Raw genomic sequence first — 27,263 nt, forward strand, 5'->3', positions numbered from 1 at the left:
AATTTTATAATTGTTGGTATTTTCATAAAAGAAAAATACTGCTAGCAATCGGCTATTCGATAAAACACCCGCCAAATTTGAAAACAATGGTTATTTATTTTAAAATTTTTAGACATTTCGTTTAGCATAAATGTTACAAAGTCAATTACACAGGCGATATTACAAAAATAACAAACAGCACTCTCTGCGGTGCCCAATCCGGTAAATACAATCGGTAAATTTGTAAAGCTCGAGAACTCGATTTCGGATTAGTCACTCAAACGATAAAGACTTCTTACTTTGATAATACCATTAACCACGTTAGAGTTGCACAAATGGAAAATTCTTTGTATGATTCGGCTAACAAATAACATATCTAAATAAATTGGTACTAAATATATATATAGTTATGGTGTTTGTGGGTCGTGGGATCGGCGGTTGCGGATCCAACAGTGCTCTCGTGTGGTTTGGTGGACTCACATCGGCAACAGCGACTGGCTGACACTGCTCTCATGGGAGACGGGTCGTTCGATGGTCATCGAGGACTGCGGCACCTGGCTGTCGGTGCTGATTCCCAGGCTGGCGTAAATCTCCTTCATCACGAACAGAATCGTATCCTCGGAGCCCCTATATAAACCATAAATTGTTAATAAATCTATAAAGACTCTATAGATAGATATAAATACTCACCAGTAACACACATGGCTGCTCAGAGCAAAGATATATTCATTGATGAACTCCAGCGGCGCCTCCTGCAGCACGTAGTCCACTCGCTTCGAGTCGTTCAGCTTTCCCAGCGGGAAATCAAGTTCTATAAACTCGGGATCGGAAGCCGTGGTCGAATTGGAATCGGTACGATTTCGCAGCTTACACGATGAGCTGGCCACCGAGCTCTCGTCCTGATCTTCGCTTTGCTTTTGCAGGGCCTGCGAAGAAGTCTGACTGGCCGTCTCCTTCTCCAGCGATTCCTCGGCTTCCTTTTTCACTTTCGTCACCGTGGCCAGGAAGTTTACGCTATCCAGCGTGGTCTTGAATGTGTCCATGAACCGCTGCTTGATATCCGCACCCACGCGAGTCATCGTTTCCTTTAGCTCGAGGTGCATTCGCTTGCGTCCCTTGTGGTGGGGAATCAGCACCGGCCGAATGCCATTCATGTCTGGATTCACAAGCGCCTCAATGCGATAAGCAACCGGATCGAAGGGATGGAATATGTTGTAGAATCCCGGACATGTGGGCAGGTGAAAGTCGAGGCCAAGCTTATCGATGCCCCGAATGGTCACAAACATTCCGATGGGCGACCCCAGAGCGAAGAACTTCTTCGGGTGGAATATGAGCTGTGTGTAGGTGATGACCGGCTGTCCAGTGCCCTCCGGACCCATCGCATAGCTGACTTGTTTGGGCAGAAGGTCGCTGGTGGGTAGCTGAACCTTTTGACACGCCTGCTTCTGGGGCAGTTGGTCGGGATTCTCCTTAAAAAAACAAAAAAATATTGTTTGATACCATTGCATAGAAAAAAAAACCGATATGAAAAAGGGCTATTTCTACCTTATTTCATATCAATAAGATTCAAACATATCAACATGATATTTTATCATATCATAAAAATACCAAATTTAGTATTTTTTGAGCAAATAATATAAAAAAAAAATTTACATAATCTTTATTCATATCAAAATGATATGACTAACTTGATCTTTAAAAAATATCAAATTGACCATTACCATTTTTTTCTGTGTGGTAATTAAAGCTAAACTCACTTTATTCTCCTCCTCGCTCTCCTTGAGTGGCTCCTGATGGCACAGCAGATCGAACAGGATCAGGGAGCCCAGGCTGTGTCCTGCCAACGAGACTCCTCCATTGAATTCGGGATGTCGCATTCGGTACTTTAGGTAGACGTCGTTCAGGGCATCCGCCACTGTGTTCATGATCTTCTGACAGTACTTGGGACTGGTGTAGAAGAGCACGTCGAGCAGCGTGTCGTTGGTGAAGTTGCGCAGGCGTGGAATCGACTCCAGAGTGATGGACTTGAGCTTCTCGTCGATGCCCAGTTCCTCGGAGTGCAGGTGGCCGTGCCAGGAAATGGGCAAGACCTCGACGCGACCCACCAGGCCCATGTCAGTAGAGTTTTTGTAGTGAGACTGTACCAATTGCTGGGCAATAACCCGGAAGTCATCAACTATAAAAGGGGGAAGACATTTGTATTATATATAATTTGTATATATTACTATATATTAACTAGAGCCCTGCGTGAATCATTCAATTCTTGTTTTATCATAGTATGCCATGAAATTTCTGATTTGTTTAATTCAATTCTATGTGAAAAAATTTAATGTTTTTCTAATTCATTTCGAATTGAATAAATGAGTAATATTTATGAATTTGACTGATTTTTTTTGTGCTTTCTTTTAAGAACAAAATGAAAAACTTTTAACAAATCAATGTTAACTGCTTAGAAAATAAAATTCATGCAGATTTAATCACAAAATTATGACCTTTTCTTCTCCAAAGAAATTGTCGTTTGAATTCTTTCCGAATTTATGCCATTCATTCATTCAATTCTATTAAACTCAAAATTCAAATTCATTCAATTCTATTAAACTCAAAATTCTAATTAATTCATTCACATAAAACAAAAAATTCAAAATAATTAATTGAACCCACCAACTTCCTCCACCGAACGCATTTTCAAATCGCACGCAGATCCAATGCCGTGGACCATGAAAAGCAGGTGATCCACTCGCTGCGATTCGCCCTGTTCGATGGTGAAATCATCCAGATCCCTCTTGACCACCCGTGGTCGCATGGAGCCCTGCGTGCTGGCACCCCAGGTGTCGGCATTCTGTTGCGGCAGGAAGTGCACGATGACGGTGGGTCCATGGAAGACCACCTGTTCGCCATTGGCCAACATGATCTTCTGGTGCCACTCGCCCGTTTCCGCGGATCGCTTGTATTCCGCCTCCAGCAGGGCGGCCGTGTCCTCGGTGTAGGGCACGTACTTGGAGTCCACTCCCTTGTAGAACCAAGAGCAGCGCCGCACTTCGATGGCCTTGCCCTCCCAGTAAACGGGCGTCTTGGTACGCTCCTTGATGTTCACATCGTAGCGTCCACCCTCGACGGGGATAATCAATGAGGAATCGTCTGGAAAATCGAGGTAATCATTAGTTGCTTTTAAGAGTATGGTCGGGTTGGTGTCCCGACTAGAGGTAGATGGATATATAAAATTTTGATTGCGCATAATTTTTTAATGAAAAGTCCGATTTGAAAAAGTCTTCTGCGTTTCGATAGGTATAAGTATACACAACAAAATTGCATTTATACTTCTCGGAAATCTTTTAGCGTGCGGGCGCCAGACACATTTTAAAATCGTTAGTGGGCGATTGTGGGCGTTAGAGGGGGCGTGGCGCTCGGCTGAAATAAACTTGCGCTGCGTAGAAAGCCAAAGAATATGTGTGGAAAATCTCAACCTTCTAGCTATTGCAGTTTCCGAGATCTCAGCGTTCAATCGGACAGACAGACAGACCCCGATCAAGAATATATATAGAAATAGTATAAATAGGAGAAGAGGCTTACCCAGATTAAGGCTAGTTTCCAACAGGGCCGAATCATAGTGGCTAAACGGTGTCCAGATGAACTTTGTGTCCACGCTTCGCTTGTAGAACCAATGGACCACCACTGGTGAGTAGGACTGCAAGGAAAGGAAGTAATGAAAAGGAGCCCTCTAATTTTTTTTAGGTATTTATAACTTACTATGGCCACGGGAGGTGTCGCCACCTGGGCCTTTTCGTTGCCGGCACTGGCCATTCTGAGTTCTCTGAGGATCTCGTCGGGCAGCTCGCCCAAATGCTGTTGCAGCAGATCCTCGCCTGATTGCCGATCGGCTTGCGATGGAGCCGCAGGAGCAAGGGTGGAGAACTCGGAGCAGGCGGAGGAGGGCGGCTCGACAAGATTGGAAACGGGCGTTTGCGAACGCTCCTGCAGCTGCTTCACAGCCACTCCACTGTGCACAATGTCGTACTTGAGTTCACCCGGTGCAGCAGGTTGATCCTGCAAGGGGGGATTATTGAAGAAGTTCTGTATGCGCTGATCCTCGTTGGCTTGTTGGATTTGCGACTGCGATTGGGGCTGTGGCACCTGGTCAAAGAAGTTGACGGGATCGCAGTTTACTGGAGCCACTGGAGCAACTGGCTGAGGAGCGATGACTGCAGCCGGCGGAGGAGCTCCTGGGGCGCCAAAAAAGCCGCTGAAAGAGTTGACACTTGAATTTGGATACGAGTTTTCGTTTGAACTCGGAGCTTGGTCCTGCGCTTGCTGGGATTGGCTCAGCAATTCGAATCCGAGAGGAGCTGGAGCAATAGTCGAGTCACCCGCTTCCACAGGTGGCTCTTTTTCCAAGGGTGGCGGTGCAATTCCCTGCTGAACTGGCAGATCTGGAAAAACGCTGCCGGGTGGAGGATTTCCGAAGAAGTTAAAGTCCGAGGAAGCCGCTGCTCCAGGTGCCGGATTAAAGAAGCTCTGCAGGGGCGAGGGAGCAAGTGGTGGATGGTTAACTGCTTCGGCCTCCTTCTGCTGAGCAAAGAATCCAATTGGAGGTGGAACCAATTCCTGTCCAGATTCCTGAATCAAAGGTGTAGCTTTAGTTTGGGCAAAAGGACTGAAAACTGTTTGTGTTTCGGTGTTGCTCTGGAATAGATTGCTTGTGCTGCTGGCCTCTGGTGTTCCAAGGAAGGCGGCCGGAGCATCTACTAACTCAGCGGATGTAGCCGGAAGAGGTTCTGGTAAAGATTGGGCTGTTGGTATGGCAGCAAACAAGGTAGAAGTCGTTGGTGGAGCCGGTGTGAATAATGCAGTTGTAGATTCCTCTTGGGCAGCGGAAAAGAACGACGATACAGATGATGTTACAGGATCAACAGCAGGTTGCGGAGGATACAAGGGAACACACTGACTTTGTCCCGATAAACCAGGAACTGGCACAAATAATGGAATCTCTGGTTCCACTGGTGCAGTTGGAGCCGTCGAAGTTAAAGCTCCTTGATCAGGTTCGCTTGAAGAGTTAATCTTTGGAGTATCTTCCACAACAGGTTCAATGACAGGTGGACCAGAAAATGAAACTTCGCTAGATGCAGTTGAAAACTCAACGCTTTGAGTGATTTCTGGGGGAGCAGATAAAGATTCGTCTTGATTCTGGGTCTCCTTGGGTTCCTCTTTTGTTGATACTTCCTCTTGGTTGGTCTGTGGTGTAAAGAGATTTATTCCCGCTGTCTCTGCAGGCGGTGGTGCAAAGAATGGTATTCCTTGGACCGAAGAGGGATTTTCACTTCCAGAAGAAGGTTGGGGAACAAAGAAGGAACTAGCCAAGGGATTGCCTTGATTTGCTGTAGGTCCTTGGACGAATGTTTCCAAAACTGTCGAAGGTGCAGCTGGATCTTCCCTTTGGATCACAGCAGTTGGTACTTCTGCGTCTGTCGGTTGTGGATTGAAGAAGGGAATGGCCGAGGTGGATGTGGTTGGTGCGGCAAAAAGCGGTACTCTTGCAATTCCAACTGCTGGAGGAGGATTACCTATAGATGCTGCTGGCGGAGGAGCAACACTCGCAATTGAACCTGCTGGTGGAGGAGCAAAATTGGCAATAGATGCTGCTGCTGGAGGAGCAAAAATCACAGCGACGGCTGGCGGTGGAGCAGTGAATCCTGGTCTGTTTTCAGGTATATGACCTGTTGGCGCAAAAATTCCAATAGATGCCGCTGGTGGAGGAGCAACACTTGCAATTGAACCTGCCACTGAAGGAGGAGCTGTTAATCCGGGACTGTTTTCAGGTATTTGGCCTATTGGATCAAAGATTCCAACAGATGCTGCTGGCGGAGGAGCAAAATTGGCAATCGATCCTGCCGGTGGAGAAGCAAAATTGGCAATAGATGCTGCTGGCGGAGGAGCAAAATTGGCAATAGATGATGCTGGTGGAGGAGCAACACTTGCAATTGATCCTGCTACTGGAGGAGGAGCAACAATCGGAGTGACAGCTGGCGGTGAAGCAGTGAATCCTGGAACGTTTTCAGGTATTGGGTTTGTGGGGGGAACTCCTTGGTTACTTTGATTCTCTGGCTGTCCAGCTCCTGGAACCGGTGCTCCAAACGGGTTAAAAATTGCCGGCGTCACAGAAGTGGGAGGCAAAGGGGCGGCAAATCCGGAAGAGGCTGCTGTTTCCTGTGCCGTCAACGGGCTCTTGTAGAGACGAGTGCCCTTTTGCAGGCGATATGATGCTTGTCCAGCGGCTGGCGGTGGTGCAGCTGCCACTGGCGGAGCTCCTGGCAAGGGATTGGAAGTAAGAGCAGCTGGGGCAGCCGGTGGAAAGGCTGCTGGAGGAAAGAAGCCTGTTGGTGGAGCTGCTGATGTGGCTGAAGGTATTGTTGGAGCTTCTCCTGGATTAAAGAATCCTCCAATAGCGGTTGTTGAAGGAAGATTTGCAGGTGGTGCTGCTGTTGTCGGTACAGGTGTTATTGGAACCGCTTGTGCGGCAACAGGAGGAACTGCTCCTGGAGTGAAAGCTGAAGAAACTGTGGGTGGAACTCCTGGAGTAAAGAAACCTCCTACAGAAGAGGTCGGCGGCAGATTTGCCGATGTGAATACAGGTGCTGAAGGAATAGCTGGCGTAGCAACAGGTGGAGCTGCTCCTGGATTAAAAACTGAAGGTATTCCTCCTGCTCCTGGGACTATTGATGTCGGCGCAGGATTAAAGAATCCTCCTACAGTTGGGGGCGCAGCTACCGGTTGAAAAATTCCCTCACCAACTGGTGGTGCTCCAGAAACTGGTGGCGTAAAGTAATTTACCTCGGTTGAGGGTAAAGATGGAGCGGTAACAGGTGCGAAATAGTTACCTCCCGTTGGTGGAGCTGCACTTGGACCCCCAAAAAGGTTTGTTGGTCCGCTTGAAACTTCGAAGTAGCCTCCTGTTTGCTGAGGATTGCTGCTCACTGGCTCACTGCTTCGTCCAGTGGCGGATTGCACGAGTCCCGAGATGTTTTGCAAAACTCCCGTGGGCACGAGACTGGTCAGCGAGAAGAGGCCTCCGCCTGATTTGCGTTCCTCTGCGGGAACTGGCTGAGCTGGCTGGGATGATATGTCAAAGGTAGCTGGGTTGGCTGGTGGATACGGTGGCGTCTGGAACGATGGAACCGCTTGTGGTGCCTGCGGTAACTGAGCAGCCTGACCGGATTGATCAGAGAATCCCGGAATGGGAGCGTATAGCTTCTTTCTGGCGGTGAATCGATAAGTGTTGGAATTTCCCGCTGCTGGCGGTGGAGGTCCAGGAACTCCTGCGTTCGCTGCCGGAATCTCAGTGGGTGCGTAGAACTTGGGTGGTTCGGGGGCCACTGGTGGTTCATTCGCCGCCACTGGAGGAGCTGCGTAAAAGGGAGCAGCTACCGGAGCTACTGGCTGAACGAAGCTCGCCTGCTGAATGTATGAGGGCTGGATTTCCAACTTGGGCTCCTCCGAGGATTCCCTGCTCCCAGCGTAGATTCGCTTTGAGAAGGTGGAAAACACATTGGAGGCCACCGATGGCAGGGCCGTAAAGGAGGAGGCCGCCTGGCTCAGCAATGAATCGTTGCCAGCTTCTTGAGTTGGTGGCTCCAACAGAGGATTGGCGTTCTGATCGCCTGCTCCTCGATATGAATCCTCGCTGCTGGTATTCAAGTTAATCTCGTCGAGAACCTCGCTGTCGTCGATGCTGGATGGCTGGCCTACGGTAACCAATGTTTTCGGTTCTGAAAAATAGAAAAAAAAATAAATATGCCATGGTTAGAGTGATGGTAATATATGGTAAGTAAAGAGATCCTATTTAGATCAGGACTTTCAACTCGGAAGTGGTTGGGTTGGGGTCTGGCCCACTCCCCACTATCGTTCTACATAAATCAAATCATAACAACAAAGTGTTATGGGCTGTAATGAATGCAAATTGAAATCGAACAGCCGGCAAACACAATTAAAAACGGAACCGCTCCAAACTGGTTTACTTGGAATCGGAGGTGGAATCGAACTTGGAGATTTGGATTAGGGGGTATGGAGAGAGATGATTGAACTGGGTAAGCATTAGCTACAATCATAGACTCAACAAGCAAACAGCATCATTATCATTAAGATAGGACCCCCGTCATTATAAAGCTTTTTAATATTTTTCAAAAATGATTAGTTGACTAAACGAGAGATTTAATCAAAAAATCTCTTTGTAAACTTTCCTAAAACTGCCTGTTATTTTTAATCCTAGGTCTAGCTCTTAATTAGTTTATAAAATCCTTGCCTGGGTTCAAAAACAAACAGTATAATTATCCACTATTGCATCAACTTATGCCTCTCGAATTGTTTCCGCCTTCAAACTGACTTGATATTGTTTTAATGGCCCAACCATTTGATTAACCCATAATAAAAAGCCACAACCATGGGGGATCAGGCAAATAAAACAGGTCAGTTAACGTTTCGAAGCTTCGGGCTCAGTCCACACTCTAAATCCGAATCGGGTTTTTCTCCATTGCATTTGGGGGGTGTCATAAAAAGCCAAATCTTGACATTAGCAGCACCAAATGCCATGGCATTTGTAGAAGAAGCTCTGCACAGTTAAGCGGTGAATGTGAAATGAAAGCTATTGGCCGCAAAACATGGCAAACGTGTCATTTGGACCGGCGAATACGTCAAAGAATTCACCTCGATCTTGAAACGTGATTGGATCCGAAGTGAGTATTTGCTGGCCAAAAGGTTTTCACACCTCGACTTGAGACTATTTTAAGAACTGCATTGTTCACATACTTTAAAGCGAGTTTGGAATTTTTGCCGCAGCTGCATAACCAGATTCCGGACCACAGATCAATGATTTAGAATTATGAATATTGTGAATTATGGGATTTTAAAAGCGGACTTTGGATTAAGGCAGCTTATAAACATATTCTTGAGGTTCGTAAAGAAGCATCCGGAATAACCTCGTTTATTTACATATTAAGTGTTCCTTTCAACGGAGTAATTCTCATTTCGTAGTGTTCAATCAAGTCTATTAATCACTTGAATGGCTGAGTTATTAAGGCATTATATAGCATCCCATAAATATGCTAATATTGTAATGAGAAAATGGAAATAACAGGGATAAACTGTGGTTTCGATGGAAATATGGTAAGAGTTCAATTAATAATATTTATCATAAATTATTGTAATATTCAATTATTAAAACAACTAGATATGAACTGAAAGCTAACTTCTATTTACTCCCTTTTTGTTTTAAAGAATATTTGAGCCATTGTGTTGGGTCTTACACTTTAGCTTTTAGTCTAATCTTTAACACAACTCAAAAGTCACCAATATTATCTTACCCTTGAGGTATAATACAAATATTAGGTCACTTTACAAGTTCCGATAAGAGAGAATAAAAAGGGTTATGATGCAACGAGTTAAAACCAATGGAAAGTTACACTGAATTTACATGGTAATTTACTATAGTTAAAATACACAATTAAAAAAAAAAATAGTATTAGATTTGATTCATAGGAAAATAAAAAGGATTTATTTTTCCAGTTTTAAAACAGTAAATCATACAGCAACTGTTTTTTGCTGTACATTTTCGCCACTTTTAAAGCACTTGACATTGTCGACTTATTGTTGTCACTTTTAGGATCGTCATTTGTAACGGCTAGACAAAGATTAGCTATAGTAACTGCCCGAGGTGGGGCTTGGAAAATATTAAATAACGACGACGAATTTCCAGTTTGAGCTTGAGGTGGTTTTTTGTTTTAATATTTACAAATGCCCGCAATGACAATGACGCATTACGACAAATGTGTTAAAATAAATATAGACGGTTCGCTCTTCTAACCGCAAAGGTGGAAAAAAGTAGAACAGCATAATTCATTCAAAATGCCCCAAAAAAACTAAAAAAAAAAAATAAGACTCACATAAAAAAGTGGAAGAATTTGTTGCTTTACTTTTGGGCATGACATCATAACCAGATTTCGGGCACTTCAACGCTCAAACGAAGAAGCATCTGAAAGATCTTCAACTCTGCGTCCCAAGTGCCTGCACATAATGGCACTCAAATAAAACAATTAAGGCCCACATGAGCACGTCAAGCACGATGAAATCATTTGCAGGATACCCAACAGCATAAACAGCAAACAATGCCTCTATAAAGCTGCCCCAAAATAAGATTGCCATCAATTTGGGAATTTAAACGCTGGCCAAAGGCTCGTGCAGGTCGCATGCCAAAAACGCGGTTCAACATAAAATCTCAAACAAACCCAAAAAAAGATAAATAAGAAAACAGAAGAAGGCAAAAATGTTTGGCATTGAGCCCCCAGGCAAAAAGAGAAAAAAGAAACAGAAAAAGAAAAAACGACCGAAATTAAATCAAAATAAATCTCAATAAAATGCGTGCTTTTTGGAAATTGCGCGACGCGCCAATGATGCTGAAGAAGCTGCTCGAGACGACGGCCAGTCTGCGTCTGCCAGCGGCTAAATAATATAAATAAACCGAGTACGACTGACAATACACTATCGTAAAGGTTTTCCAGTCTTATTTAGAGCTTTTTTAAAAATACATTTGATTGGTATTTATTAAATCATTTTCAATACAAAATATATATTTATTGCTTTATATTTTGTGTTTCACAAAGGTTATTTGTTATTCTATAAGCTATGGGATCAACTACGATCATGAAAATATGAATTTAGCTCAAACGTAGCTCTTCATTTCCAAAAAGAAGTTTCTTACTTCTTTCGAATGTTTTGCCCAATCTCTCGTCTATTTTTTCGGATACTTTAATCATTTTTCTACTTAGTTGTGTTAATTTGTCCACAGTTTTCTTGAATAAATTGATCATATTTTTTCCTAAATAGGTATGTGTGCTCGTTGGTTTGTTTTCGGTGTGCATATCTTGATAGTCAATAAATTCAAGGACGTACTGCATTTGTTCTTCTGGAGAATCAATTTTCCTAGCGCGATCTAAGCAGCTTTGAAGAAATTCAGCGTAGGAGGTGCATTTTTCAGAATTTGATGCACGACTGATGGCATCTTCCAAAGATCTCTTGACATTATGGAAAATATTTGACCACGTATCGTCGGTATTAACATATTCCAAGGGTTCGCAACTATTTCCCAGTTCCGACGGCAGACCACTGATGAGACACTAGGATTTACACAAGGAATAATTTTATAAATCAACTAAATGATTTTTCTTATAACAAATTCTTACCAACGCATTGAGTGAAATAATTATTAGAGAGTAACGCATATCTCGATGCATTTAGAAAAACTGATTGCCTTCGAAAAATGTACTGTCGTTTTTATAGCGAAACAAAAACTACCTGCATTTTATGGAGGAGGTGCAACATTGCAGAACGAATCAACAAAAGGCCTAGGCAACGAATACAGGTATCAGAAAGGGATAACCACTCCCCTGCGAGGGATCTTCCAAGTTTTTTTTACGGGTAATTCCGTTCATAGCAGATTCCAGTGAATACTACTTTAATTTATATTTTAGATATATTTATTAAAATCATTTGCTTGAATATAAATTTTAACGATAATAATATTCAATTCGTATTGTTCAAACTGTTTCGACATAAAGCAATTAAGACAATCTAAAAACGCATTTTATTATATCAAACTGTTACAGTACATTTTTTAAACGGAAAACGTGTCAAATACTGCAGCGTGGGAATCGAGAATCCAGATAAAGAATTTTTAATGGCATCCACATTTGTATCAATTTGTGTCACCAAATTGTGATATTCATTTTGATCGCTGGCACTTTGACTCAATTCGCGTGCATCTTTTGCCATTTTATCTAAGACACTTGAATACACAAAAGTGTGTGTTCCCGCAGTTTCAACGCAGGGACCGCTATTATATTTCTCTGAAGATGCGTTAAGATATTCAAATTGTTGTGCCCAAGGACTTGAAGAAGTTAAGGCATTCCCACGGTTTTGCAAGTCGCGGAGAGAAGCCACATATTGCTTGCAGGAAGGATATGATTCCGAAAAAGATATTTTTGTCTCCAAAATGGATTTAGCTAAATTTCGATTCAGTTCCCACCAAGACTCTTTATTATCTTCGAATCGGGTAATATTTTTGAAGAAATCGCAAAGGTTTTCTCTGTTTGTTTCCAAAGGAGCGCTTTTCACGGATATCTGTGATTAATAGAAAGTATTATAGCTGACTTTATAAATATTTAAACAATATCTCACCGTCAAAACAAGACACACAACGACGAGTTGGAAGTACATTTTCTTATACATTTTAAAGAACTGTATTTTCCTCGAAGTAAACACGCTGCTTTATAGGAATTTACTATCTCAGAGTTCTATAAATACCCAGAGATAATTGAAGCGTCTATATTACAGAACAGTTCTGTTTTATTCTTTTAATTTCATTGTCTTATTTAGCTCAAGACACTCCAAAATCACGTTACCCTTTCAAGGAAGTTTCCCATTCCAGGACGGACTAACAAAAGACTTAGGCAACAAACTCAGGTAGCCGAAAGTTCAGGTGAAAAAAAGGTGATGGGTCTCGCATATTTTCGAAGGTATTTTTCGGGGTTTTTTCCCCCGGGGCGAATGAGCAAACCTTTTGGGGTAGGGGTATGCTAATTGTGTCAGCCACCCACTGCCACACCCACTGACCCGTGACGCATCTGCCACAATCTCGCTTCCTCCGGGTAATTCCGATTGTGGATTCCTATGACTCTATATCTTATCGATCGAGCGGCACGAGGTGTGGCGTTCCTTTTCAACTTTTAGCTACATACATCCATTTGCAACCAATTGTTCAATATTTAAACAATTTATGAGCCACAAAAGTACACAATATATATAATGGGAAGTGCGACAAGTACAAAAAGGTCAGTAATTAGTGGAGTTTGCTTTAGTCGATCGACAGTCGTGAAGTGAACCAGTGAACCGAACGCAGTGCAAGGACATAATATTAAAAGGATTAAAAAGGATACTCTAGACAAGTGACATCAGTGACATCATTGGAATTTATCCAAAAATAATAACAAATAGCTGACACCGCCTTGCACCAGTTCGTTCTTCGAAGAGGCTCGTTTGGCCGCTGCCACTGCGAAAACAAGTTGGTAATTTTTATTAACACTCTTGGGACATGCGTACGTGTTTATATATTCATCATAAAATTAAACCAGCCTCGGCTTCGAGATGTGAACAACGGCACAAACAAAATCACAGGCCGGGCAAGCGGCAAATGGAACGATAATCAAAAAAATCGACACTAAACGATTGCCAAATATTTAATTTGTTTTATTGAAAGGGTTTTTCTTTTGCCTTCGATGCCGGAAAGTTGATAATTGTAGCAGTAACAGAGAGCAGGAGCAAACCGCTGAACAACAAAATTGATTGCATAATTATTAACGAAAGCACAACAAAAGCGAAAAATTCGCAAAGTGAAAATTTCGTGAGCTGCATAAATTCTCGATGCAATAAATTTGTTTTCAAAAAGTGGGGAACTCCTTTTTTTCGCTCTTACGACTTTTATATACCCTTGGTGGTTTTTGTGGTTGCTATAACTTTTTAAAAAATATATAAAATCTTACCAAACGAGAACTTTGACTGAATGCCCATGGCTCCTCAGTGAAACCGCAAAATTAGTACTTAATAACCCAACGTAGTGCTGCTATTCAAAACCGAATATAGAGTGGTTCAATGGTTTCAGCCAAAGACCTCAGTGTTAGGAAGTTTTTGACAGAGGCACGTAGGTCAAGATGGGCACGATTTTGCATGGGAAATACAACAAGTCAAGCTCAAGACGCTCACCAATTTGTCATACAAGCTTAAAAGCAACAGAAAAAATTTTTTGAACCTCCAAAAGGTTTTGCGGGAATAACAATAAAATTTGCTTTTACAAGAGAAAAGTTGTTGTTTGTGCCACACATTTTTCATGGCCATAAGAATGGAATAGTTTTGTTTTATTCAACATTCTCGGTACTCACAGGTACTCGTTTGGCAAAACTAATTTCTTTGGAATTTGTAAGGCTCAGGTAAAGAAAGCAGAACTAGCAGGCCCTTCATTATTCACAAAAAGAGTTAAAGGAAGCCTCAACGTTTCCGCATACAGTATTTAAATAAAGAAATATACATATATGTATACACTATGGCCCACTATATATTTACGCGCTTGTATTTATTATGATTTTATTGATGCTATCAGCGACTGGCAGTCGGAGTTGTCATATTAAATTCATTTCACGCTCCATTTTAATGCGCCGGCCAGTCGGGTAGTCGAACTTCCTACACAAGTTCAGAGTCGCTCTGTTTTGCATGAATTTCGACGACCACCGAGGCGATTATTTATTTGTATTCACTTTGCATGCGATTATTTTTTCGCCATAATGATTCCCTATCAAAAAAGGTCAACATGCAAAGAACTTTGCTAGAAAAAGTCGCAAAATTTAATAACTTTGAACTTGAAATAAATAAGCATTAGGACACTGTAAGTCATGGGGATTTCGGCGATTTGAGTTCAGTTCAGCGATAATGATCTTTAGAGAATAAAATTGAGAATCCTGGCATTAAAGGGTTCCATTCAGTGTTCCTAAAAATAAACTTATGTACACTTGTATATTTTGTTTTATATTGATAAGGAATACAAGTATATAAAAAATGTTGATAAGTCATCTCCTCCAAGAACTCCTATAAAAACAGCCGCAATCATCGGAAAAACCTCAGTGAATTATAAATAATTCAGAAATGCTATTTCCCCGGACCATTTTTTTCCTGGCACTGCTTGTGAGTATTTCTAGAAGGACACGCCCTTTCAGAAAGTAATCTTCCTTAAAAACCCCAGGCACTTGCCAGGACTAATCCCGCGGAAAGGAAAAAGGCAGCTATTTGTGAATTTTTCCATCACGTTCAAGCATTCCAAGATGATCAATGGGAAGATTCTGTGATTCTGATGAAGAGACTTCTGGGGGAAATGATCACAGCTCTATTGCCATATCCCGAGTATGCAGAATACAAGGAAAGCATGCAGGCCTATCTGGATCGGGGAAAGAGTATCGTTAAATCCAGTTCAGTGCAAGAAAAGATGGCTTACTTTCAAGGATTTAATGAAGGCGGTGATAAGCCCATGCTAACAGGATCACCAGCCAAGAAAAAAGAGCTCACTAGACCCCTAAATAACTTCCAAACGAACATGATTTTTAATGTGTTAACTGAGTTCCACAAAAAGCTTATCAAGGCGGCAGACGATATGGAAAGAGTTGTACGCCTTTCAGATAACTCATCAATGGGGGAACTATTTAGACTTCTTGATCAATATCGGAAAGAGGGCTTGGGAAGTTTGACTGAAAACATTGCCTCTCGTATTCTGGCATTAAAGGAACAATATGAATGTGTTTGAAATTTAAAGCAATTATCATTAAATATATTACATTTAAATATTATTTTACTGTTCTATCTCTGGAAAATCATTTTATATTATAGGTTTTTAATGCAGATCAAGCCTGCATCTATAATTTATAAGCTCTTAAACTGTTATTAAATAAGTTCGACATATTAACATGATAAAGATCTTGACATTTCAGCTGTGCTATCAGCCATGTTTAGTGTTATATGTGTGATACGGCACTGGTTGCATAACAGGTTGATGATACCATGGGAACAGAATAGCCAACCGAGCGAAGATATTTCCATGGCGCTGCCACCGAACAATCGTGTCATGAACATCCAATATCCAATTGTGGCATCAGCTCAGCTGCTCCAGCACGTTGCTTCGGTTTATCAGTGGCACGCTCTTCTAGATTCCGATTCCAATTCCAATTCCAAGCTCAGCTATACAGCTATACCCATACCCATAGAGATATATACCTGCTACGTCGGCCGAGTGAAGAGAGCCGAAAGCCGACGAGCTGATCAGAGCGGAGGTATCCGAATCGGTGTAGCTATAGGTATACGTATAGGTAGATTTAGAGTGGAAATGAGCAACGAACGAACGCAGCTTGTGTTTCTGCTTTCAGTTTCATTTGAGACGTTGACGCGATCGCCAGCAAAAAAATACCAGGCAGCTGCCAAACTTCAAGTCGCGCATGAGAAATATATATTTTGAAACGGGTTAATCCAATACACAGCCGAAAATCGAACGCTCTTAATTTTATAAATTTTTTTCTTTCGCTCGTTTTGCCATAAATGTCGAGCGTAAATTTCTGCTGCAAGTGAATTTCTGTGTGTGCTGTTGTTGTTGTTGTTGTCGTGATTTGCATAATCTGCAAGTTAATAAACAATGCAAAGAAGTGGGCAAAACTCATAAATAAAGTGCACCGCTTAAAGTGTAATTAAAATTCATTGAGATTTTTTTCGTGCACAGAGCAAGGAAAAAACGAGTTTGTTGCCTAAGTTATTTGTTTTGAATTTCAAAAATTCGCCAAAACATTTAATAATAAGAATTAAACAAATAAAAAGCAGGAAAGCTGACTTGAGTCCAGGCCACGTCGACAAGAAGTTCCATAAAAGGCAAGTGCAAGAATATATTAAAATATTTGTAACCAAATAATAAATGTAGGAAATAAATGAATGCAAAATAGAAAGATAAACTATATAGATCCAATTAGCGTATAACAAAAGCAATCCGGAACAAGCAAAGCAAAAAAAAAATGTGAATCAATTTAATTTAAATTTGTTATTATGCAGCAATAAAAGTTTATACTTGGCTCACACCAACGTTTTGTTCTACGAACTGAATCCCATTAGTCTTATGACTGTTAATTGTTGTTGGCTCAGCCCAATAGAACCCTTCAAAAGCCTTTTAAAGCCCCCGTAAAAATCAACAGAATCAATTGGCTTTTCAATGCCAAGAAAATCAACAATAAATGCGCGTGGGTTCTCTAAAGGGTCTGACCCTCCAGCCCCCTGATTCCCCGACTATCCACAGGTATTCAACGCTGATGATCGTCAAATAAAGCTGCCACAATTAGAGTGCATTTCAAGTCGATTCAGCTAACACGAAGGGGCTAGTCAGAACGAAAAGGGGGGTCTGGAAACGCAATTTGAATTTATAATTTTCGCAATTATTTTTCATTAATTTGTTGGGGCCATAAAAACGGCAGAATAACGTCCGAGTGATATAAAAATCATAGCGAAAATAAATGCTTACGCGTCTGTTAATCACATCTCGTCGACTGACTCCGCGTAATTGCAAAAGCAACAAAAAGAAATATGTAAATAAATAAAAACCGACAACGTGCTCGCCTCTCTAATTTGTTTATAGAACTTTTTGTTGGCGCTGTATATTTTTTATGAGCCCCAGCGAATCAGCTGCTGACGGCTTTTGTGGCTGATTGATGGACTGCCCCAGCGGGTTTTGTTTTTCAGTTTTTATCCAAGCACTTTTCCTTGATTACAAAATAGAGTGCCTATAAAAAATGAAGAGCCTCATTGAGATGTGCACCGTTAAGGTCCACTCTAATCAAGTTTCTTTTAGTACATGAGAAATAATTAAATACTTAGAATACTTAGAAACTAAGGATTCTAGTTCTAATTTTTTTAAACTATATTATCTACCCATTTAAGCGGGTATCTATCTGTTTGACTGGCAAAAAATAAATAAATTTCCCTCTTATAAGTTTGAGGCAAAGTTTTTTGTTCTTTATCCAAATTTATTTATTTCCTGCCAAAAAGAAAATAGCTTTCCCCAAAAACTTTCCATCTTTTTCGGAACTGAGTTGCTCTGCTGGGTTCAGTCTAAACTTCCTAAGAATTACGTGACGTGCAGAAGCTAAAAATCTAAAAAATAAACGCCACACAGCAATCGCTAGTAGAAGATTTCTTATGAATGGTGGTTATGTATTGTGCAATGGATTTTAGCATTTAAGCCGATAAAAACCAAGTATGAAAACGACAGACGAACGTGTCTTTAATGAAATTATCATGGCAAAGTCTTGTAAAAGAGAAAATCCGGACGGGGAGAAATAAAGCTCAAAAGAGGCCTAAGCGATGGCTATTAAATTGCATGATCCCCCGCTGACCCCCAATCGAGTGACCTTGCAACGCACAAAAGTGTACAAATCAATTTGAAGTTGATTCGGGCAGCCTGCCAAACGAGAAAAACGATCGCAGAATATTTTAACTTAATTTATTTCCATTTTACGCATCAATGCGATACTTTTGGATATCGACTTGAGTGTGTATTTTATTTTGTTTTACTTATTTATTGGTTTTCGGTGTTTTTTTGCGGCTTTGCATATTGTTAATTAATGGCAGCTGCTCGTTGTTTTTTTTTAGAGGAGGAGAGCTCTTTATACGCTGCACATCACGAGTCGAGAGCCAAGAAATCAATCACTCAAATTGATTTGTGGGTAATTTGTTATTCAAACAACTCCAACACAAAGCGGCTGCAAAAATGCAACAAAAAGTTTAAATACACAAAACGGCGAGTGCAAAGGAAAATAGCCATATCGTAAAAACGTTCGCATGATGTGCTTTAACCAATGCGTTAATTACATTTGCTTAATTAAATATTATAAATTGATCAAATTGAAGCCAAAAAGTTAGCGTGTTCCCTCCGGCTTAAATCAAGTTTAAGCATTTATTTTTATTCACAAATGAATTCACATGTATCAGCTTACACATCCACGAGAAGTCGTCTTTTTTTCATTATGGCAAATTTGTTTTATTGTCAACGTCGTCGTCTTCGTTTTCTGTGTTTCTATTTTCCTCACCTGCAGCAGGTTTAAATAAACCTTGACCATATCTTTGTATATATATTTTTAATACCCTACCCGGTTTTTTTCCAACGAGCTACTTGAGCTTTTAGTTGATTTGCCGCCAAACTTTTCATCGCATACACGTACTAACATTTTAGCTGTCTTTTATGAGTGTTTATATTAAACGATGTAGATAAGTTTCAAGCATCAAGGCCTATTTTTACATTGTTGCATTCTCATGAACATGACTTTTGCAAAATATTTTTAAGTCAACATCTAAACATCTTTTTTTATTTTCTGCAAGTTTTTAAAGTTATGGTATATTTTGCATTCCCTCTGATATTTTTTTAAATACTTAACAAATAATGGAACCAGTTTAGCATTATTTTCCAACAAGCCAAACTCCAGATTAGATCGTTTTAGATTTAATATAATTATCGACTTTGAAGTTTGTGATCTATTTTTTTTTTATTGAGCTTTTAGCTATTTCTTCTTTTTTTTTTCAATAATACGGAACAACTTTCAAAAGAAGAAACTAATTTTACCACAAAATTCCCCAGAATTTAGCAGTTAAATGGAAAATTCCTCGAATCTTGGCACCGGCAAATTGCTACAAATGTTTGATTTGTCAGGCATAATTATATAAAATGATTTTAATAACAAGATAATAATCACAACAAGCATAACATTTCACTTTTTCACATTGCGAAAGTGTTGAAAAGAAGGCAGACAGACACCAAAAACCTATAGAAAAACTATAAATAACGGTTTGGCAACAAAAGTGAACTCGAAATAATAATAAATAATTGCGTCAATTAAGTAAGCGAAAGAAGTCAGCCAATCAATCAATCATTGAACTCTCAAAAGCTTTCCAAAAATCGTATTTTGACGTATTTTGTCCGTTTATTTCTGTTGCAGACTTTGATGGTGACAAGTGAGGATTGCTAGACGCAAATATCACTTAAAATGATTTTAAGAACGCAGCTTTGGCTGGGAGTACTCCTGGTGGCGCTACTCCGAAGTGCTCCATCCTCTGGCGAGGATGAGGATTATGGCGGTGAAATGGTGGGTTCCAGCCTAGGAGGCAACGATGAGATCTACGACCCGGCTCAACTGGATGCAGAGGTGGAAAAGGAAATGGAACAGCATCGGAATAGTCTGGAGGAGGATCGGGGAACCGAAAGCTCCCAGACCATGGAGCTGGAAATGAGTACCATGCGGCCCATGGATGCCAGTAGGATGAACACAATGGCTCCGTATTCCGAGGAGAATACGGCGGCCGAAATGATGGAGGATGCGCCAACGCAGAAACGGGTGTCCAAGGTGGACAAACCAGCTCGGGATTACTATTACGAGGATGCGCCCGAGGAGGAGGTGGTGGCCAGCACCACTGCCCGAGTGGCCACCACCATGATCCCGGAGTATGTGCGTCAGGCCAAGGCGGAGAGATTCCCGCAGCGTGACCAGGAGCACAATGCATCCGACTACGCGGAGGAGGAGGAGGCCACCAAATCGGTGGATGAGCTACCGCCCGCCGATAAGTTCTACCGGGTGGAGCAACACGAACCCATTCCCCAGGCTCAAGTCCAACAGCTGCCCAGTCAGGACAAGCCCAATCCATTCAAGTACTCCTCCGAGGATGAATACTACGATGAACCAGCTGAGGTGAAATCGAATCCCATCACCACCACCTCAACCACAACCACCACAGAGGCTCCTTTGCCCATTCTGAGGGCTCGTTTCGGTGGCTTCCCCTGGGCCACCACCCAGGCACCTAATCCTCCGGCTGCTGCTAGTGCCACCACCTCAACCACAACCACATCGACCACAACAACGACCAGCACGTCAACCACAACGCCCAGTCCCAGAAAACAGCCAAAACACATCCAAGTTTCAGGTGGCTCAAAGCCGGAATTACTGCCCGCCGATCAGCTGCGCAACTACATCAAGGATGTCTACATCCGCATGCCACTGGCGGTGATCGTAGATCCTTCTTCGGCATCCTTGGAGCAAGCGAAGCGACTCTACATCGATGCATTGCAGGACAAGAACATCGACATCAAGATTGTCTTGGTGACGCTTAATGGAGCCGGTGAGTTGGTTTGGAAAATATTCTAAAAATGTTATAAAAAGATATCGCAAGTCTTAACTGAAACTTTATAAACTAGGTATATTCTATCCTAGAGCTAAGAACTAGTTTGCTTTCTTAAAATCAGCTTCCTAAGCCAGTTAAGTTTCTCAACTATTAATAATAATAAATTATTCTAATTGTATTATATGATATTCTATACCTCCAAAAAAATTCGATATGAAACGTAGATCGATTTAACATTATTTAAGATTTTAATTTGATATGTGGCCGGTAAATTTGACCTGGTCGAAAAGAGTATTTTATGTAAAAACGATATGGGTTTTGCATGACCAGAAATTTAACTTGTTTTGTGTTCCTGAATTATGAACCAGTAAAGTTGCTGAATAAAAATTCTTAAATAATCTTTCTTGTTTAGAACTTTCTGAAAATTAGCTAGATATTTCCTAATTTGTTCAACTGAATTTCTCCTTTTCAGGTGCCCCCTCTGCCTTCAGCTTTAACAACACCCGCGAGTTCATCGCTGGCCTGAATAGCACCAAGGAACACGAGGGCGGCAACTCATTTGTGGGCGTTCTCCATGCAGCCGAGTTGGTTCCCTACGACAGTGCCGTTTTCATCTCGACAGCAGCGATTCCTCCGCACACGGAACTGGTCCAGGATGCGGCCATCACACTGCTGAAGAAGAGGATCAGGGTGAGTTTATCAACCCCTAAAGGGAATCCCTTAAGAAATTCCTTTAATAAATTAAATATTCTAATCCCCTTACAATTCCCAAATCTCTTTAGCTTTTCCTTCTTTGGTACGGTGAGCGTTCGGGCAGTGAGAACGAAACCGAGGACGCTGTGGGCGGCATCCTGGGCGAGGTGGCCATCCGATCTGGTGGCGAGATCATCCACATCGTGAGCACAGAGCACGGACAGCATATAGCTGGCAATACGGTGAGATATGAGCGCGATGATAGCCATCAGCGAAACGAGCAAACCTGACCCGCAATTGGGGTAATTAAAGTGTGCGGGCCAAAGACAGATTCGGCGGGGAAGGCCTAAGTGTTGAGAAACCGAAAGTGGCAACCAGATCCAGCTAAATGTGTTGCCCAAGCCAGCCAACTGAGACGGAGCCACTTGGATTACCTCTCCAGTGGCCAGGCGGCAACGGCAGCGACAGGTGGTGCTCAAAACACCAGCGACTTGTTGTCGATGATGGTGCATCTTTTGTTGCTGTGCGGCCACTGCAAAACTAGGTTATGGAAAGAAAAGTGAAGGGCAAGTCTATGGGTAGAAAGGAAGCCTAGACAAAAGTGCCGAAAATAACCCACACGGCGAAAATGGCAAATCAAGTATTTTGTACTCAAATTCTGCAATGCGGAACAAGAAATTAGCATAATTTGAATTTCCTGTGTTTGGGGGTCTTGGGAAGCCCAGAAGCAAGTGTAGATTTAGATAAATTAGTGTTTCTTTAAGTCTGATTTCTGTACAAATGTATATGGTGGTCCTTCAAGCCAGATTATACAGTAACAATTAATATAAAAAATTTCACAAATCTGTCTCTATCTTTTTAGCTCACCCTGGTGGCGGACGCGTATCAGGGCGTCCAAGAATTGGATCTGCCGGTAGACACGACGTTGTCCAGTCTTCATGTCCGCATCGATGCGAATATGAGACGGGCCACGATGGAGACGCCGAATGGTGGTTAGTCCTGCTCGAGATTCGAGTTATACCAGCACCGACTCCAATTGCTCTATCGCACTTACTAACGCAGGGTTGTATTTTAGTGTTTAGCGACTTAAATGTGTAGGAGTCTGTGTGCCAAACCTACCTAGATCCTAAGTCTAATCCTCTTGATAATGGCACAAGCTTTCAATAACTTCCCAAAATGGAATGACAACTGTACTACTGTGTAATTTATGTCCTTAGCTTTTAAGATCCTTGACTAACTCGCTGCTCTTTAATCCCAAGTCAGCTATGCTGATACTTGTATATAGCCGAAGTCCCAACGCTTTCCTTAACCAAAACGCTAGTATAATAATAATGCTCAACAAAACAACACTTAACACTTAACTGTAGTACAAAGGAATTTTCAATATATATGTTTACTGTTTTACAGATATAAAGTAATAAATGTTTTAGCTTTTTAAGGGTCCACAAATAAAACGAAAACGATAAAAAGCAAAAACTGATTTAACACTAAACCACACAAAATATGACGATTTTAAATGACGACTGTTATGGGCTATAAATTAGTTAGCCAAACAAATACAATACATTTTTACCAGTTAAACTCGTTATTTTTTGTGTGTGAATCTATAATATTATATATTATTCACCTTAACTTTATGTCAGCACTTTGTGTTCTAGTCCCTTTTGTGATTCGTCCTTATAGGTAAGTATAACACATACAATTTCTAATTCAATTTAATCGTAGAGCACTTTCAACTGTCCGGCACAAAATGTTATTGTTGACTAACTTTAAACGTAGAATGGTTAGGAGAATGGATCAAATATAACGAGCGTTCCCCCCAGATTAATCATACGCCACGTCGAACGACCGGACAAAGTCCATTTTTTATACTTATTGTATAGCTTATAAAAGTGAAGATTGCACGGGGTCAGACAGAAAATAATTATGACTCAAAAATGATGGAACCAAACGTTTCAAGTCAAAAACAGCGACTTATCGCACAGAACGAAAATAAGTTAGTGAAAGTATTGCAATCTTTTTATAACTTTTGGAACCGCCGATTATAAACAAAGTTATCTCCCGGAAGTTACCAACACAAGCGCACACATGTACATGTGCGCTCTGAAGAAATCAATTTTTTGGGGCGGTTTTTTTCATTGCCTGCCTCAACTCCAAATGAATTGTGACCTTTTCGCGGAGCTATTTAAATTTATAAAACACTAAAATCACATATATTTTGCAATAATATATGTAAATTCACAAAAAACTGGACAAACATCTAGGCATATGCGAATGAAACTTCCATTTGAAGCTGTTTGTCCCCTTGACTTGAACTCTTTTATATCTTTTGAAATTGCAGTTTTTTCTGGAAACCACATACATACATACATTTTTTAACAACAAAATTAGGCAAACCGCCTCACTGTCAAGGGCAAGTTGAAAAAGTGGCCAGTTTTCGTTGATTTTTTACACTTGCTGGCTATGTCGTCAGCACTGATCTAGACCGGCAATTAAAATGGGGCTTTGTCAACACTTTAGCGGCGTTTAATCGTTCGTAATTCGCTGATTTCACAAGGAAAAACAATTGTTTTTGTCGCGATTTTTTGTAGACGTGTTTTCTTTCACAACAACTACGGCGCAGCTGCCAGGGCAGGGTTGCCAAGGTCTAGCAGTTGCCTCCGGACTGCAGCGAAATCTGCTTATTTAATGTTTGCTAATTAATAATTATCATTGTGGTTTTAACAGAAATGTTTGAGTCCCAACAAAGTCAAAGTTTATTGCACAATTAAGATGTTTTAATTAAAAGTGGAACGAATTGCGTAGGTCTGGCAACGCCGGCCAAGCACCTGTAACAGTTGTCCGCGTTGCGTGGTGAATGGCAAACAGCTGTTGGATTTTTGTTTATTTTTTGTGTTTACCTTTTTTTAGAGATAAATCTGAAGAAACTGGGCAAAATCAATGGAGTTAATATCTCCGAGACGTCGAATCCCCAAGAACTAGATGCCTACGTACCGCTGAACAAGCTGCGACGCGCCGCAATTTTCAAATTGAAGCTACAGCCCGAGTTGAACGAGAAATACAATGTTTTCGTGCGCGCCGAAAGAAAAGCGGATGTGTTTTTGGGTGAGTTATAGAAGAAAACAACCTGGCGGTATCGATTGCCGCACAGAACTGAGCCGCCGTTAGCTAATAGATTGCTCTGCGACGCTGTTTCGAGTGATAAGAGCCCGGGATCTATTCTGTTTGCCCGAATGAATACGAATCTCGGGCTGATAACCGCTCCGCAACCTTGGATGACAACGTCAGTGTTGACGCCATCGTCGCTACATTTCCATATTATGACTACAACACGTGTGCGCAGCTGATTTACTGATGTTTTCCCCTCATTTTCTCACAGGCGACATCATCAAGCGCATCGATAGCTACTACAAAAGCGGCCAAACGAAGGCCAAGTCGGCGAAAATCCAGTTTCCCGAAAAGGACACCGAGAAGCTGGAGGAGGATGTGGACTCGCCGAAGAACGAAATAGAAACCTTTTCGGAGAAGGAAATCCAAAGAACTCCCAATCTCAATCAAACCCTTTTGGCCTCCAGCACGGGACAGCCGAGGAGCAGCCTGAATGCCATGCTCCTCCAGCGATGTGGCACCAAAATCGAACTGGGCACTGAATCCAAGCTTTTGGTGATGCCTGGCCAGACAGCCTCGCTGCTCTTTGAGGTGACCAACATGAAAACAGAGACGGTTTACTCCACCATTCAGGTGACCGACGAGCGGCGCTTCCTGGTCCAACTAAATCCCACCAGGTGGGTGTTTTTCGAAACCTTTCTGCTATTAGGTTTACAAAATTACATGGTTTTTCACTTGTAGATTAAATCTGCGCGCTTTGGAGACGCAGACAGTGCGTCTGACTGTTTTGGTGCCCACTGGCACAGCTCAGGGCACCACGGATCGCATAACCTTCACCAATTATGGACGCGAAACCTCCACGCTGGCCGTGAATCTTAAAGTGGTGTCCAGCATAGATGCTCAGGTATGTGAAGTGATCTTTTAGCACTTGTTCCTCCAATTATCTTAATGCCAAATTGTATTTTTTAGGACTCAACTGGCCCAAATTTGTCCTGGGAGTTTGGCAGCCGCTGTGATTATCTCACACCTGAATCCTTAAACTGTGGCGAACGCTTTTGGACGCTGGATGTCACGGCTCAGGACTGGCAGTCGGGCATGTTGCGTTTGCAGGCTACCCCACCGGAGGGTCTTTTCTACAGGAACTACTATACGGCTGGCAGCACAGAACCCCTGAAGGCAACCTACATGGCTTCTTGCTGCGAACCCAAGGTATCCCTAGTCGCTTTCGATGCCGCAGGCAATCAGAGGAGCCTCACCATCGATGTGAGGGATGTTTACTTAAACGAAGCCGCCATTGCAGCTATTTGCCTAGGAGTAATTCTGCTCCTGCTGCTAATCGCGGCTCTCATTTGGAGCATTGTGTGGTGTTGTCGGCGGAGAAAGACAACGTTGGAGCTGCCCACATATAGATCCCACTCCACGAGGAGCATGGAGTAGATTGCTGTTATGTTAATGTGCCAAATAAGAGAAGATGACTCGAAAAAGTCTAATAAAAATGCCATGGAAAGACTAGATAAGAAGTTGTTAAACTATAAAAGAAATAGTTTATAAATAATTTAATCATAGTGTTTTGCTGATTGCAAACTGAAAAAAAGAGGACAAAATTGCCAAAAAAAAAAAAGAAGAAAACATTTAGAAAGCCTCTAATCTACAGCTTATCAGGGAAAACATTATCAAAATACAAATTTATAGATCCCATTTGAACAGTATGACAAAATCAAGGTTCAAAACGATTTCTAAAGAGTTTCTTAATACCAAATTAATAGTGCATTTCAATCCTCACTCCTTATAGAGAACTATAATCCGATTAAATCTTAAATTTCTTTACTCTCCTGAAAGTCAGACTCAGTAGAAACCAAAACAAGTGCTGACCTTACTCATTTTCTCATTGTTTAAGAAGTTTTGGAGTAACTTGCTCTTAGCTAATCTTAATCAAAATATTATTAAAGGGGTAGAAGGTCAAGTGTCTGGCTTATCAGCTTATCAATACCATTACCGCACCCGAGCAACAGGTGACCCCCACTCCGCGTTGGATTGCCCAGCGAAACGGTGACCCACTTACCGCGGTTCAGGATGCCAGCGATGAGGACGGGCGCCGGTGGGGGCGTTGCATGGACCACGGGCGGGGCGGCGGGCAGCAGTTGCGGCTTGTTGGGAAAATCATCGAAACTCAGGCCGGTCACGGAGGCGCTCAAAAGCGGATTTTTAACGACACGCGTCGGATTTGCATTGTTGTTTATACGAGCGGACACGTCACCTTTCGATCTTTCGGACATGTTAGCGGTTGTTTGGGGGCTTTTAATTGGGGTTTCTTTAAAGCCCAGGTGTAATGTAGGTACTTGGCTAGCTTAGAAGATATTTTATTTACAGGATTTTCACACCCACGACTGTTTTTAAGCGGAAATCCCGAGAAAACTTCCAGGCAGGCAACTTTCTTCTTCTTTCCGCGCTTGACACTCACCGCGAAGAGCTTTCTACCAGGGCTGCAAAGCCTTTCGAAAGGGTAGGCGTAGGCTTAAAATCAGAGCCCGCGGATATTCAAAACGGTATTTTTCTCAAATATTTTGAAATTTCAGATTCATTACAAAAAACTTTAAAACTCAATTATCAAAAAATAAATAAATTTGTTTAAACCTTAATATTAATTATTAATTTATAGCACCTGCAGCCCTACTTATTTTATTTCCCTGCGAATGACAGTTTGA

General features: G+C 41.7%; 5 protein-coding genes across 10 annotated transcripts; 2 read left to right on the forward strand and 3 right to left on the reverse strand.

The window, feature by feature from the left end:
- Positions 1–76: 76 nt before the first annotated feature.
- Positions 77–27,018, reverse strand: PAPLA1 (Phosphatidic Acid Phospholipase A1). 4 transcript variants are annotated; one of them, XM_070219019.1, is made up of 8 exons: positions 26,621–27,018; positions 3,727–7,739; positions 3,550–3,664; positions 2,641–3,117; positions 1,737–2,155; positions 670–1,448; positions 460–606; positions 77–339 (listed from the first exon to the last, which is right to left on the reverse strand). In XM_070219019.1, the coding sequence occupies exons 1-8, from the start codon at positions 26,832–26,834 to the stop codon at positions 249–251; spliced, it is 6,255 nt and encodes a 2,084-aa protein (XP_070075120.1). In that variant the 5' UTR covers positions 26,835–27,018; the 3' UTR covers positions 77–248. The 4 variants fall into 4 exon arrangements, with proteins under 4 accessions (XP_070075120.1, XP_070075128.1, XP_070075123.1 ...); XM_070219027.1 differs by having other exon boundaries at positions 77–355; XM_070219022.1 differs by having other exon boundaries at positions 77–370.
- Positions 10,654–11,243, reverse strand: LOC108058305 (uncharacterized). Its single transcript, XM_070211734.1, has 2 exons — positions 11,205–11,243; positions 10,654–11,138 (listed from the first exon to the last, which is right to left on the reverse strand). Exons 1-2 carry the CDS (start codon positions 11,241–11,243, stop codon positions 10,680–10,682), a joined length of 498 nt encoding a protein of 165 aa, XP_070067835.1. The 3' UTR covers positions 10,654–10,679.
- LOC108058325 (uncharacterized) lies at positions 11,614–12,147 on the reverse strand (the record flags this gene model as incomplete). The annotated part of the gene is made up of 1 exon (XM_017142985.3): positions 11,614–12,147. A coding segment is annotated over one exon (534 nt), but the record flags the coding sequence as incomplete, so codon positions are not given.
- LOC108058323 (uncharacterized) lies at positions 12,969–26,016 on the forward strand. 3 transcript variants are annotated; one of them, XM_070219040.1, is made up of 9 exons: positions 12,969–13,085; positions 19,581–20,754; positions 21,230–21,447; positions 21,540–21,692; positions 22,313–22,442; positions 24,361–24,555; positions 24,830–25,235; positions 25,300–25,462; positions 25,528–26,016. In XM_070219040.1, the coding sequence occupies exons 2-9, from the start codon at positions 19,629–19,631 to the stop codon at positions 25,993–25,995; spliced, it is 2,859 nt and encodes a 952-aa protein (XP_070075141.1). In that variant the 5' UTR covers positions 12,969–13,085; positions 19,581–19,628; the 3' UTR covers positions 25,996–26,016. The 3 variants fall into 3 exon arrangements, with proteins under 3 accessions (XP_070075141.1, XP_070075135.1, XP_016998468.3); XM_070219034.1 differs by having other exon boundaries at positions 12,969–13,081; XM_017142979.3 differs by lacking the exon at positions 12,969–13,085 and adding an exon at positions 15,970–16,473.
- LOC108058304 (uncharacterized) lies at positions 14,713–15,364 on the forward strand. The gene is made up of 2 exons (XM_017142958.3): positions 14,713–14,751; positions 14,810–15,364. The coding sequence occupies exons 1-2, from the start codon at positions 14,713–14,715 to the stop codon at positions 15,362–15,364; spliced, it is 594 nt and encodes a 197-aa protein (XP_016998447.3).
- Positions 27,019–27,263: the final 245 nt, after the last annotated feature.

The sequence above is a fragment of the Drosophila takahashii genome, chromosome 2L (genome assembly GCF_030179915.1).
Source record: "Drosophila takahashii strain IR98-3 E-12201 chromosome 2L, DtakHiC1v2, whole genome shotgun sequence".
Classification (NCBI taxonomy): domain Eukaryota; kingdom Metazoa; phylum Arthropoda; class Insecta; order Diptera; family Drosophilidae; genus Drosophila; species Drosophila takahashii.